This window comes from Phytophthora cinnamomi (assembly GCF_018691715.1).
Source record: "Phytophthora cinnamomi strain GKB4 chromosome Unknown Contig81, whole genome shotgun sequence".
Classification (NCBI taxonomy): Eukaryota; Oomycota; class Peronosporomycetes; order Peronosporales; family Peronosporaceae; genus Phytophthora; species Phytophthora cinnamomi.
Window position 1 is genome coordinate 848643 of NW_027151014.1, and position 15422 is coordinate 864064.

Sequence of the window (15422 nt, forward strand, 5' to 3'; positions counted from 1 at the left end):
AAGTGTTCAAAGAGGAGCTCAAACAAGCGTTTGATCCCCCGCAAAACGAGTTCCGGTCGAGGGCGGATTTCCTCGACCTTCAGCAGGGTAAGCATGACGTCCACGCTTACGCGCAGCGCGCACGATACTTGGTATCAAATATCGTGACTAACCCGATTGGCGAGGCGACCAAGGCCGTCACGTTCATGAAAGGACTTAGAGATGGGCCCGTAAAGACCTATCTCTTCCGAGAGTACCCGAGTACTCTCGAAGCTGCAATCACCCTTGCCATGCAAGAAGAGTTTAGCCTGCGGCAGGCTAAACTCCATGTAAATGTACCGAGGCCGCAACCGCGCCCGGTAGCGAGGACGGGAGGTCCAGAACCAATGGACCTCTCGAACGCAACAACTGCTGGTTACCAGCAGCAGGGGATGCTTCCGTTGCGGAAGGATCGGTCACTTTGCACGGGAGTGCACAGCTCCCATGCCCCCTGGAGGTGGCCGTCGTGGCGATGCTAGGCATCGCCGCGGACCAACAAAAAACGCGAACATCCAGTAGGCGCGGGGCGCCCTACTGGTAATGCAGTTACGCGTGCCGACATTGGGCACGCGGCACTGAGGACTGCAGCCCCCAGTGAGACCAGATCTCGCTGCAAGAAGCAAGATGACCGGCCGAACCTGGTCACCTTGAAGGTTTACTCGAAGAGAGCGAGTGACTCTCTTCGAGCTTTGGTAGATTCAGGCGCGTCGAACAACTTTGTTCGACTACGGAGCCTGTCGAGACTTGACTTCGAGGAGGTAAATGTACCTCGAAGTCTTCTGGAGGTACGACTGGCAACAGGTGCCATCGTGAAGACCGAGAAGCGCATCGTGAACGTGCGCTTCTCGTACAAACAACGAGTGTTTGTCGAACACTTTATCGTCTTGGACCTGGACGATAAGTTCGACGTGGTAATGGGCATGCCGTGGCTTACACGGCATGATCCGGTAATAGACTGGAAGAAGCACACACTCGTGCGCTTCGGCCGCGACAGCGCAACAGAGAGCGATGGCCCTGTTACCGCAGCACACGCACCAGCAGGTGCGCGCGGCTCACCAGTCGAGACAGCGCTTAATGCTGCTGTCCCGGAGTGCCCAGGAAGTGCGCGAGGGTGCGCACAAGTGAGACCAACGTCGGCAGCCTTGCCGACGTCAGAAGAAAAAGATGTGCTGGTTCCGGGAACCAACACTCGCGTTCAAGTACGCATGGGACAGTCCCTGACCCGAAGAGGTCAGGTCGACGACGACGCGTCGACTCCGGGAGTCGACGCACCCTAGGTTACGAGGGGCTCCGCCAATAACTGGCGTCGAGGTGACAACGGCGTGTCAACTCCGGGGGTTGACGCTGCAAACAGTACGGACGGTTGCAAACGTCCCGTACTGACGCAATTTGTATGCTGTCGTGCAGCCGGGCTGCACGACGAAGCGCCATGCGATCAAGCCGGGCTTGACACCGCGCGCCCGCGGACAGGGTCCGCCGGCGAACAACTGTCCACGGCCGGGCCTGGACCGGAAGAACAACTGTGCGGAGCCGGGCTCCGCACAACAAGAAGACGGCGCAAGCGGAGAACGCTGCGCAAGTCTCGGTCCGGACCGAGACGCATCAAAACCAGTCTGCTGGGCAGACTGAGGCGGTGACGCCGGATGTCGAGACGCTAAGCGTCTTGACACGCACCGATACTGGATTCCAGTATCGTGAGGTGGAACTCGCTAATCCTCCGACGTCGGCGTCGGAGTTGACTTCGCTTACAGCCATGAGCTGGAAGCGCTTCACACGCGACTTGCACGATGGACGCATCGAGCAGGTCTGCGTTCTTTCGAACAGCGAAAGAACGGAGAGCGAGAGCGAAGGGCTGAGACAGCTCTTCATGGGAAGTACCACTGAGAGTGAAGACACTCTCAGTGCGAAGACGAAGCGAGGGCGCTTCGAGGAACAAGGTTGGGGCTCGTTAAAGTCGCGTCCCTATTACGCATTGTTGAGGGAGTACAAAGACGTACTCCCGGAAGAGATTCCTGCGGAGCTTCCGCAGGATAAAGGCATTCAGCACGAGATTGATCTCGTGCCGGGCACGAAGTACTGTGTCACGCGGCAGTGGCCACTGCCGCGAGAGCAAGTAAAAGCAATCGACGACTTCTTTGAAAGTCGTCGCAAAGTGGGACAAGTGCAGGAGTCAAAGTCCCCGCACAGTGCTCCGACGTTCTGTGTCAAAAAGCCACAGGGCGGATGGCGCATCGCTCATGCGTATAACAAGCTGAACGATGCGACGGTACCGGCGCAGACGCCGATACCGCGAAAAGATGTTATCATCGATTCGATGGCCGGGAGCACCGTTTACAGTGCTCTCGACTTGCGAGATGGATTTTATCAAATCCCAATGCGTGAGAGCGATATCCCTCTCACGGCAGTGAGCACACCAAGCGGCATGCTCTGGGAATGGCTAGTAATGCCACAGGGGCTTAAGAACGCCCCTGCGACCTTCAACAGGTGCGTGGCGCACTTGTTGCGCTCGGTGCGCGATTTCGCACCGAGCTACTTCGATGATGTATTCATCCACAGCCGGGCTGTGGACGGGAAGACCGACATTTAGATGCACCGGGTGCATCTCCGAAAGCTACGTGAGCTTATGCGAAAAGATAAGCTCTACGCGAACCCGAAGAAGTGTATCTTCGGGGCGAGCGAGATACCCGTCCTCGGGGTTCTCGTAGGGAAAAATGGCGTTCGCCCTGACCCGGAAAAGGTCAGAGTGATCAATGAATGGCCAACGCCTTCAAGTGTCAAAGAACTGAGGCAGTTCCTTGGCTTGACCACGTACTTGTGCAAGTACGTGGAGGATTACGCGGGCAAGATCCGCCCGCTGTCACAGCTTCTTAAGAAGGAAGCTGTGTGGAATTGGACAACCGATTGCCAAAAGGCATTCGATGCAGTCATGCGGGGCTTGACTGATGCACCGATCTTGGCAGTGGCTGACCAAGATCGTCCATTCCACGTTGTATGTGACGCATCCGACTTCGCGATCGGATGTGCGTTGATGCAGCACGATCACGAGGGCCGTGATCGTGTCGTCTACCACCAATCGCGTCAGCTGAAACCAGCTGAGCGTATTTATCCGGTACATGACAAGGAACTCCTTGCCATGAAATACGCACTCGCAAAGTTCCGAGTGTATTAGCTTGGAAGTAGACCGTTTGTGGTCTACACCGACCATGCATCACTGCGCACTGCAGTGAAGGCACCACACATATCACAAAGAATGGCGAGATGGATCTCATTCGTTGCGGAGTATAACTTCCGGGTCGAGTACAAACCCGGAAGATTGAATGTAGTGGCCGACGCGTTATCACGTCGGCCGGACTACGCAGAAGCTGCTGACGTCAATACCATTGACGTCATGCAATCGAGCAAACCCACATCGTCTCTGTTGGATGACGTGAAGGCCGCATACGCGCACGACGCGGACGCGAAGCTCTTGCTGGCCTATGGCACAGCACCTTCTGACAAGTCCCGTCAGAAGCTGCCCAAGCATCTTCGTGCGCGTGCACACCGCTTTCGGGTGCACGACGGACTACTGCTGTATAATGCAGTCGACGACAACGCGGATCGCGTTGCCGTGCCGAACGATCATGACCTGCTACTCAGGATCATGTACGAATATCATGATGCCCCGACTGCGGGACATCTCGGACGTGAGAAGACATACGTCCTTCTAACGCGCGACTTCTACTGGCACCACCAGTATAAGTGAGTGCGCAAGTACATCCGTGCTTGTGATGTATGCCAACGCGTAAAGCCTGCGCCATTCGCGCAGGCTCCGTTACAATCACTACCGACTCCGTCGGAGTGTTGGAAGTCCATGTCTTTGGACTTCATCTTTGGTCTTCCCCCGGACAGCGGAGGGAATACCGGTGTTGTGGTCTTCGTCGACCGCTTCAGCAAGATGGTACATCTTGCTGCGGTGCCGGCAGAGATGACCGCGAAGCAGACGGCCCGTCTGTTCGTCGACATGGTGTTCAAACACCATGGCATGCCGACCGACATTGTGTCGGACAGAGACCCGCGCTTCACAGCGCACCTGTGGCAAGAAGTGTTTACACTTCTTGGAAGCCAGCTTTCCATGTCGACTGCGGATCATCCGCAGACGGACGGCCAAACCGAGCGCGTGAATCGCGTGCTCGTCGATATGTTGAAGGGCTACGCTCACTCGTTACAATACTGGAGCGAGTGCTTATCGATGGCAGAGTTTGCCATCAATAACTCAGTGCATGCGTCGACCGGGCATACACCGTTTTACGTGAATGCCATGCGGCATCCACGTCTACCGAGTTTACTCGGAGTGATGGCTCCCACTTTAAGTGGGGGAGGTTCTACGACTGCAATACAGCAGCCGCAGAAAACCGCTGACACTTGCACAGTGTCAGCAGCAACAACGAACAAACCACATGAGTCTGCGCAGGGCGCAGACTCCTCCAGCAACAACGACAAAGACCACGGGTCTGCGCAGGGCGCAGACACCGCGAAGAACAACGCAGAGACCGGGCCTCTACCGGAGAGCGAGCTGAATGACTTCAGCTCGGATGCAACCAACTTCATTACCAAAAGACAAGCCGTGATCCGGTTTGTCCAGGCTGCAAGAACAGCTTCTGTTGATCAACAGAAGCTGAACGCAGACAATGTGGGCAGAGGCAACACAAATGAATTCAAGGTTAGTTCATTGGTTTTGTTAGCTACTCAAAACCTGCCTAAACATGCAGTTTCGGATTTCGGAGCAAGCAAGCTTGCTCCGCGCTCATCGGGCCGTTCACTGTGTTGGCACGGCACGGCAACGCTTACACGCTAGACACACCGTCTAACATGCGCCTCCATCCGACCTTTTACGTCGGGCGGCGGAAGCCATACCTGCAGCACGAGCCATCTAGCTCGGCTGACTCGAAGCCTCGCCGAAGTAGAAGCGGAAGCCTTGGCCTCGGCGATGAGCAGCCTCTCCTCCAGCGCGCGGACGCGCTGGAGCAACCCCTTCATCTGGGTCCCCAACTCGACCTGGATATTCGAGGCGGTCTGCGAAACCACCGCGACTTGGACCTTCTGGCTCGCCAGCTCCTGCTTCAGGGCGGCGAACTCAGCGCCCTGCAGACGCCCCACGGCGGTCACCCGGTCGTGGAGAGACGCGTACTGATCAGCCCGGGGCTGATCATACCCGGGGCATGTTTCCACCCCCACCACCGCCGATCCGTGACGCACGCGGCTCAACCCGCTGGATTGTTGAGCGGATTGTTGACCATAGTATCCCGAAAACGAACCCTCAAGGGGCTCGTTTTCGTATTCGTTGGAGAGGATTTCCTCCCCATCAAGATACATGGGAGCCGCGGAACGGCTTGCTGGAGGACGTTCCGGAAATGGTGAGGGCGTACGAAGAGCAGTACGCGCTGGCGCAGCGGAAGTAATACGAGCGCTGCGATCATCGCTAGCGCCCGAACCCTCACGTGCTAAGAACTTAGCACGGAGCTCTTTGAGACTCTCGGGCACACGGAACGACGTGTACCCGTTCAGGTCGCGGTCGCTCAAGCGGACCGCGCCTGGGAAGCACTTCGTGCACTGAAAGCCTTCGGGCACAGCGCACGGCACGTTAGCCTCCTCCGCAGCAACGTGGAGTTGCTCCAACTTTCCACGCTTCGAGTACGTCTCGAAGCGATCACGCGCTTGCTTAATCCGATCACGGTAAGCACTCGGCTTCTTGTTGAAGTTCTCAACAAAAGCATTCCAACTTTGACAAAGCGCCTGCCACTCGGGCACTTTGCTGCGAGAAGATGGCTTCTTGCTTTGAAACCATGGGAGCTCATGGAAGAGTCCGATGTAGTAATCGCGCCTTTGATGCGTTTCCGCATCAAAGTGCAGCTCGGCAGCCACAGCGTCATCTTTGATGGCGCTGCATACGTACAGCGGCACCTCATTCGGAGGTACCGAGTTCCCATACCGGTCCGTGATCTTGGACGCGGACGGCATCCACGGATCGCGCGCTGCAGGCGCAGCACGCGGAGAGCATTGAGCTTTGACATCACGCGCTGCAGCAGCAGTGCGCGGAGTACTGAGAGCCCCAGCGAAAGCGAGTGGGGTATCGCTCTCAGTTCGCGAGCGCTTCGAACTCGAAGCGTCCGATTCGTCCCCTTCACGCGGGCGAACGTTCTTGGCATGAGGGTCGAGCGATTCGCTCGACACTGAGTCTTTGTGCTTTGAGGGCGAGTCCTCCTCGCCCTCCATATCTTCATCGTCGTCGTCGAGGTCGACGACGTCGCCATACTTCGCCTTCTGGCGTTCAAAGCAGTCGTCGATGGAGAGATGACTCCCCAACGACTTTGAAGTCTTCTTCTCTTGAGGCGCGCTCATCGTTGAATGAGCGCGGATTCCTTCTCCAAACGCGAAGAATTGACGAATGGTCAATTCCGAAGATTGACGTGCGGAGACCCCGCGCGTCTAACCTTAAGGGGGGGATGGTGTAACGGGGTTACACGTACAAGTGGCTACAAGCCACTTGTGAATTTAACAGATAGGATATCTGTTAAAGTTTTAGATACTTCCTCACCTTGGTGTATGCCACACCAATGGATACATTGAAGTGGGCCACCACAATGAGTGGTCCACACCTACCCAAAAATCCTATTGGTAGAAAGAAGCATCTTTCTACCAATCAGAGACATGCATATTAGCGGGGCTCTGACAGCCAGCCGCTGCCAACCCCTTTCATAGATGATAAAGTTTTAGAAGGAAGATCAATTTACAAACAATACAGTTCTCATTTTACCTTAAACTAGCTACTTGGAGTCTTATATAAAGTTAAATTATATTTGTGTATTCAAATATAATTAACCTAAGTAATTACTTAGTACTTACGCTTCCTCATACACGTAGCGCAACGTGTAAGCTAAAGTAGTGAGTCAAGTTAGACCCACTACACCCTTACCCCTCTGGGCCAACACGCCCAGGCTTCGGACTCCACCCAGACCTCAGACTCTCGATTGAGACTGCATGACCACAGCGGGAGCTGGGCTCAGACTCAGAGATCTCAGCTCAAATCATGGGTGGTCATCGTCAAGCACCCCGGGTCTCGACTATGTGCCGGTTCAGCCCAGAGTCTGAGCGGGGTACGCCAAGACCTCAACGTCTTGACGCGTACCGATACTGGATTCCAGTATCAGGAAATGGAACTCGCTAATCCTCCGACGACGGCGTCGGAGTTGACTTCGCTTCCAGTCATGAGCTGGAAGCGCTTCACGCGCGACTTGCACGATGGACGCTTCGAGCAAGTCTGACCTAACCAGACCATCCACCAAGAACGAGCCAGTTTGCTTGAAGTCTAGCGTAGGCAATCGTGGGTCGGACCGAGTGGGTTAGGGTGGCCGACTGACGGGTTCGGAAACTATTCTTCCAACCTCGCCACACAAGGCACTAGCCGTGAAGTTGTCCCTGGCACCATGGTAGCCCGAAATGGATCCAAAGCAGCAATGATACGCCACTTAATTGCCACCTTCTCCTCCACTGACCGGATCAAGTCACCGCCGACCGTCTCGAACATTAGGTCGATGACAATGGGATACTCTTTCTTCACCTGTTCGTCCACATTCTCCGTGTTGTAATTGATCACTCGGGGTCGCATCCAATCGACTTTAACTGTGTCGCCTCGGCATCTCAGATCGTGGTGCCATCCACGTAGTTGCCCGCGAATTTGGCAAGTTGCACAACAAATTGACTAGTTCCTCCAGCCGCAGTAGTGACTAGCACCGTCTCGTTCATCTTCATTTCGCCCACCTGGGCCAATACAACAGACGCCGGGCTTCCGCTCACTATTAGCGGAAGTGCTTCACGTATTAGGGCCGGCACTTTCACCACCGTTGTCATATCCTACTCTGCAAAAGCTCCCAATTCTATAGTATTCACACAAGATTAGTCGTGACTTTCTCAAAATTATACTCGACCTATCCATGCTTCGGTAGGCGATGCCCCCCTCCCACTTTAACGTCAGCAACGCCCTCTCCCACAGCCGAAACGACACACACACACCGTCCAATCTACATCCAAATGTGTGTGTGTGTGTGTGTTTTTTTTTTTTTTTTTTTTGGGGGGGGGGGGGGGGGTAAAGGTCCGGTATAAGTGTCGTTCGTGGCGTTAACGTCGGTAGCTCCTACCTCTAACCTCTGTTGCAGTTCTTAAAAGGTGGTACGCTGCAAGCTGTACGCGAGCACACAAGGCACGGTCGTGTGACGAGGTGTGCGTTGTTCAGGGAGCTTAATGTTACCTGCGCAGGAGTTTCAATTTTGAGTCAACAGGTTCCCGACTCCCTTAGAGCTCGGAGACGCCCAACCCAAACAATTCACAACCAAACTTGCTCTATTCCTGGTCTTTCAATAGCCACTCTACGCCATGTAGGGCCAATGTAGTTCCGGCTTTAGGCGAGGGAGGGAGGGAGTCCGATGTCCAAGCAAATTCGAGTCTGTTTACCGTTAAATTCGGTCCTATCCCGAAGTCCAATCATCTCTATGAATATAATCTTCTCATCATTCTCTACTGACTGTCTATACCGCCTAATCATAGTCTAATATCCATGGCGTAACCCTAGATCCCATAATCAGGTTGAATCCAGGAATCAGATCCGACCAACCTGTTGATCCAGCCCCCTCGTTCCCTACGTTGCCTTCAAGGTTCCTTGAATGTCAATTCTACATGCTCCGCATATCGCTGTGATTTTTCCGTAGTCTAGACCCACATCCTGTAATAATCCACTTTCATATCTCGGATCCAGATCCAAATTCGTTAGTCTTGTGGTTTGTGACTGGGTCCGGATCTATCATTCTCCCATCTTCCAAAATTACCGGAATCCACTTTACCACAAATTTGATGTTCAGTGGAGTTGGGGAACGACCTAGACAGTATCAGCGCGAGCAAATAGGATTGCGGCGGACCAAAATGCATCTACTAGCGGAGACTAAAACTCAACCTTATCGTTCACGGAGCTTCTTCGACTGTCAAACGCGGTTACTACAGCTGCTATTGACTATCCTGAGTTATCACCAGATGATGAAGATGCTGCTGACGACGAGCACAACGAGGATGTATTCATACTCGCTAACAAGCGAAAGTTGATTCCTTTTACCTCTGTTTGCTAGATCCTGGTGCCCACATTCAGCCTCGCAGATCTCTACTGATTTGGTTGCGGTCACTGGCTTTTGGTGAGAAGACACTTGGCCAATACTTCTACCTCATACATCCAATGTCTACTGCTGAGAATACGCTAGCTTGTGGGAACATCAACTTAGAACGAAATCAGTATCAAAGCACCAAAAGGGGAACTGGTTCAAGTGCATTGGAATCCAGCTTGCCATGGTAATTGAACCACGACCAGGTCCGCTCAAGGTGTATTGGGGTTGTGATGTTAGAGAGGGAGCTATAGTTCCGCCTGTACTCTATGGAGCACGCTTCTTGGCATGGCATTGCTTTGAACAAACATTATACTGCATGACATTTGGCAGTGTAGATTTAGATGCCGATCCATGGCTGCTAATCCGACCAATTTTTGACGGATTCAATGGATGTCACCAGCTAGTATTTCAGTGGACACTATGTTATGTGTTGACGGGTCGATGAGTGACTGGAATAGAAGGGAATTATTGTCACGATAGATTACCTCGTAAGACAAAGATTGCTGAAAAAATGAAGGACTTGTTGGTATTGTGCGCCGCCAGTGCAATCAGGAAGGATAAGGACACGGCAAAGACTCACCCGGAGATGACTTGATGGTGAACGAGTACGACACGTTCCTCGCCACGTTGCGATTTGGTGGACCGAAGACTGGTACTGAGATCTCGGTTGGGTACCACAATGAGATCAAGTCGAATCCAGCTTCTGGTAAACAACATGATGAGAGGCATCAAGGAGCGCAAGGAGAACAACAGGGAGAGGAGGACAGTAAAGTAAAATTAGGCTTAACGATAAATCTCGCTTCGGTATTTCCCCTCTTCCACACAAGCAACAAAACCAACAGGGCTGGGAGCTGAAATGAAAACTATAGCGGATGGTGATACCAGAACAATGCTAGGCTTGGAAGTCGTTGAGGGCGTTGCACACCAAAGCCAAACCCAATACCCAGCTGATTATGGAGAGGGAATTGCAGTAGTTTTGAAAGTGACTACACCATTTCGAGGAAGTGGGCGTACTGTAGTAGCCGATAGTGCTTTCGCATCGGTGAAGATGCTTGTTCAGCTTGAGTCCCGCATGCTTTTTTTAAGGGCATGGTGAAAACAGCAGCAGAATATCCAATCAATCACTTGAAGGGGTGGATAGAATCTAACCCACCTCGCGGTTCGTTCAAAATCCTTTCTAGCATTACAGACAGAGGAACTTTGACGTATGCCATGTGCTAGGCCACAGAAAAGCCAAGATAATAATGCCAAATCGAGGAACCACACTAACGCAGTTCGCCCTCGAGATCGGCTTGTCCAACGTGACGGCATTGTCGAAACATTGCGATATGAAAAGCGCGTTAAACGTCCACAAATGATTTAGCTCTTTTTCTCAACATTCTCAGCGATTGATGAGCACAACCACTAACGACAAGGACGTTTTGCACACGAACGAGAATTGATTTTTTTCTCTTTCGTTAAGAGTTACTGATTAAGGGGTAAGATTTGGCGATAGCTTTGTCTGTATCATTGTGAGCATCTAAAACTGCAGTACCTGCAGATAGTGCGTACAGTCGACCAAAATGCGTTTGTACTGCTTTGGGTTTGTTTTCAGCCATCTTCGAAATTGTAATCGAAGCAGCCTATGCTTTAGTGTCTCACCGGTAGGACCCTCCCCCACTATCCCACAGTACACCTTTTCTCAAGCAAACTGATCGTTTATTCAAGAAAAATGGTCAATTGCCAGGCAAAGTGGTTTTCTGATATATTTTTACCAAGCAAAGTGGTTCGTACTTAAGCTACTTACCGAGCTCCATGTCCTCGTCGCGCTCGGCCAGGAAAATGCTTTAAAGCAGTGTCGCTCCATGCGCCAGACCAAGCGCTGAGTCAAGAGCATCTTACTCAGTTCCACGGCCTCCTTCATGAGTGCCACTCTGTGCGAAGCCAGCGAGTCATACTCGCCTCGCAAGAGCAGCTCGTGAGGCTTGACTGCAAGATGCTGTCTCATGCTCGCCTTGCGTGCATTGAAACAGCCCTCGATGGCATTGCACATCGGGCTGTACGGCGCAAGACGCAGGATGACCAGCTTGTTGCTGTTGACGATTCCATCAGCTACAAGGTGCTCACATGCCAGTGTCTCCACCTTTCTGTGGGCGGGGGCATTGTCGGTAACCACGACGCTCTTCTTGCCCACACAGCACTCCTTGTACTCGTCCGAGTTGAGGGAGGCGACAAACAGGTCCGCAACGAAACGCGCGTTCTTCTCCATGCGGATGGAGCCTTCGTGCGTGCGAAGCAGCGCGAGTCCGTTGCCGGGCGACACGCCGCACCGCACGTGCAGAGTTTTGTCCTTGGATGGCCGCAGCATTACCACCGCGCGCTCGCCTGTGCGCGCCCAGCCCTGGTTGCGCGCTAGGTAGATACTAAAATTTGCTTCATCGTGGTAAACAATCATGTCGCCCGCGGACACGTGCTTGTTCAGCGCGATGGCGAACTCCTTGCTCTTCGTCTTGTTCACATCGTTGTTCATGGTGGCCTTCTCGTTCCGGAGTCCCTTCACCGTGTACAGCATCCTATGGAGAGTGCGGTGGATGGAGGATATGCTCACCTCGGCTGACACGTCGCTGAGCAACCGCTCCTTCATGACGGCCATGGTCATGTCCGCCTGCTCGTCCAGGTACTCTACTCCTCGAGCTTGGACATGACCTCGACTGTAGTGGGCCTACTTGGGCTCACTACTTTAGCTTACACGTTGCGCTACGTGTATGAGGAAGCGTAGGAGTTTATTAATAATTTAAATTAATTATACTTGAGTCCACAAGTAGAATATAAATCAAATAAAACACCAAGTAGTTAGTTTAAGGTAAAATGAGAACTGTATTGTTTGTAAATTGATCTTCCTCCTAAATCTGCTAAAACTGTTTATCATCTATGAAAGGGGTTGGCAGCGGCTGGTGTCCAATATGCGCGTCTCTAATTGGTAGAAAGATGCTGCTTTCTACCAATAGGATCTTAGGGTATGTGTGAACCACTCATTGTGGTGGCCCACTTCAATGTATCCATTGGTGTGACTTACACCAATGTGAGGAAATGTCTAAAACTTTTAACAGATATTTATCTGTTAAAACTGTTGAGTCTGGGGCTCGATGGCCTGGCGCCGGTGCTGTGCCAGCCCCGCGGAATGCTAGGTGCGGTTCGGAAACCGACTGGGCTTCCCGGGATGGGTACGCAAGCACCGGGCCAGACATAATAAGATTAGGTATATTTAGTTTCAGTATACGAAGGCAAGTGTCGATGTAGTCTACGGTACTACGCTAATGGCTGGTATGGAGCCATTAGGGTTAGGGAGACTGCCTCCTCTCTTTTGATACAGAGGCAGGATTTGTGCGATGAGGAACGGAAGCAGCGGATCGGAAGCGAGGACGGTGTCCTCACTTCCGCTTTTGCTTCGGACTGAGCACGTCTGATAGATAGCATTAGAATAGCGGTAAAGTGGCTAATAAAGACAATTGGCAAACAAAACAAAAGCGTTCTTTCACTTTAACATTTCAAGTTAAGAGTACAAGTGATCATGAGCAACAACGCGAGCAACCCGTTCGACCGTCTCGTCTTTCCGAGCGACACCAAACAGTTCGGGGTGTGGAAGGACCTGATCGTTGGGCACCTTCGCCAGAAGAGTGCGGCTATGCGACGTGAAGCGCTAGTAAAGGGCCTGGTAGAGCCAGCGTTCGCTTACGAGGATTTGCTGCGGACAAGCTGCGAGATTCCCCGTCCGATGGACACGGACGATGCGGAAGCGCAGAGGACATACAAGTGGCAGCTGGCAAATCTCAGCGAGCAAGACACCTACATTAGGTCGCTGCTCAACCAGACGCTGCCCAGGTCGTACATGGAGTCGCTGCGCGTCTCGTTCAATGACGAAAGTCTGCCTGTTGCATGGAAGCGACTCGAGACTGTGTTCGGTCAGTCGAATGCGCAAGGGATGGCCGCAATGATTGCGAGGTTTGACGAGGCTCTGGCAATGGATTTTGCGTCAGTGGGCGAGCTCATCTTGCGTGTCAAGGAGGCGCGTAATCGGATCAATCGTCAATCGCGCGAGGCACTGGACGGCGTGACGATGATTCCGAACCAGTACGCGGCGATGAAGGTTCTGGCTTTGTTCTCAAGCCAGTACTGGGGAAACCAGGTGGATTACACCAACGGCGGGTTCCATCTGGACAAGGTTGAAGCATTGCTGCGCAATGTCTTCGTGAACAAGAGCCGCCGCGAAATTGAGGCTATGCAAGCGGTGGTTGTGCCCGCAAATCATGTGAGGGCGTCGCAGCATCTGGGCAAGCGCAAGGCGCGTGTTGTTGAGCGGAAACGCGAAGACGAGTGCTTCTATTGTGAAGGGCGCTACAACCGGGACGGTCTCGCGCACATGAAACGTGACTGCCCCGCGATGAAAAAGGACAGAAGCTTGGGCGTGTATCGCACCAACATCTTCAAGAGCCCCACGCTGCAGAAGCCAGTGCCGGTCGCTCACGTGAAGGGGTCAAAAGCGGCCGCCAAGAAAAAGGCCAAGGCGGCGCGCGTCGAAATTCCGGTCGATGCTGTGATGATTCGGCAAATCAAGAGGGCCAAGAAGGTTGCGGTCGCTCAAGTGACAAGCGATGTGCAAGAGCCACGACACAGCGATACGCTGACACCGGAGCAAGCCAAGGCGGATGTCGATGCGCTGATGGCTTCGCCACCGCTGACACCTGGGTCACCAGTCGTTTCGGATACGCCGATGAGTGACGACGACGACGTGGCGGACTTTGAGCCAACGATCGTTCCGGCACTTGCTGGAAAGGTCTCGGAGGCTTCCGGCAACATCGAAGTGGCGGCGAAAGCCATTGAAGAGGCGGTAAGAGATTTGTACCCTGACTTGTTAGAACGAAATGTAATTAACATCACCGGTTATGATTGGGTGCTAGATTCAGGCTGCGGTTATGGACTAACCGCCGATGCAACGCTGTTTTGAGCAAACGGCCGAGCCAAGAGTTTAGGTTTACATTTGGAGAAGGGACTAAACTTAGCAATACACATGTTGGCTCCATACAGCTCTATTTGAGTAGTCCGGATGGAATTCGTCCTTTTAAGTTCAATAATATGGCTTTGGTGCCTAAAGCAAAGGCAAATATACTTAGTGAATATTGGCTAAAACAAACAGGCTACCAAATAGTGGAAAGTATAGACGGGAAGTACAAGTTTGTACTTTGGAAGCATAAGTTGGCATTTGTAGCCATTGCAGTAAACGGGGCTTACTATGTGCAGGCGCGCACGCTGAGAGACAGGCAATTAAACTGCTCTGCAGTAAAGGCAAAACCGATTGCACCATTAAAAGAACCAGGGTACAGACAAATAAAGACTGCTTTTAGAGAGTGGCATGTAAAATTGGGACACCTCAATAAATACAAACTAATAGAGGTAATGAGCGGAAATCTGATACCAGGACTACCGAGCTTTAGTAAAGCAGCACTGACGAAAGTGCCGTTCTTCTGCCATACATGCACCGAAATGAAAATGCGCAGAATGAGTTACAGAAATATGGTGGGATCTAGGGACGATAAACCTATCAGCACCATACACATGGATACAAATGGTCCCATGAGGACGTTAGGAGTATACGGAGTCCTAGGATCGATCAGATATTTTCTCAGTATCATTGACGACCAGACGTCGTGGCGATGGACGTTTGTCCTCCGCAAGAAAACAGAGGTTCAGATAAAGGTCAAAGAGCTGCTACTGCAGTTGGAAAGAGAGGGAAAATTCACGATTCGTCGTATAAGATCCGACGGAGGGAAGGAGTTCGTGAACGCAGCTCTGAAAACATTCTGCACTGATAAAGGAATAACGTTTCAGACCTCGAATGTGTACAGCCCAGAGGAAAATGGAGCGGCTGAGCGAGACCATCAGACTAAGATGAGTAAAGTAAGGTGTGCGCTACGTGACGCAGAAATGCCGGCTAAATGGTGGCCGGAAGCACTGAAATACATGACGTATGTGCAGAACTGCACGCCAATGAGCCGTCTAAAGAACAAAAGTCCCTATGAGTTGGTTAAAGGAGTGGGTCCAGACCCAAAGACACTCCAGGTATGGGGATGCGTGTGTTTCGCATATGTACCAGAGGTTGTACGAAAGGATAAAAGCTATCCGCACGGGCAATCAAGTGCAGATTCCTAGGAATATCTGAGGATACTAAAGGATACCGACTGT

General features: G+C 52.4%; 1 protein-coding gene across 1 annotated transcript; it reads right to left on the bottom strand.

Annotated features, from left to right (window-relative positions):
- Window positions 1-10953: 10953 nt before the first annotated feature.
- Window positions 10954-11841, bottom strand: IUM83_12525 (Transposase; the record flags this gene model as incomplete). Its single annotated transcript, XM_067937154.1, has 1 exon — window positions 10954-11841. The coding sequence occupies one exon, from the start codon at window positions 11839-11841 to the stop codon at window positions 10954-10956; it is 888 nt and encodes a 295-aa protein (XP_067785332.1).
- Window positions 11842-15422: the final 3581 nt, after the last annotated feature.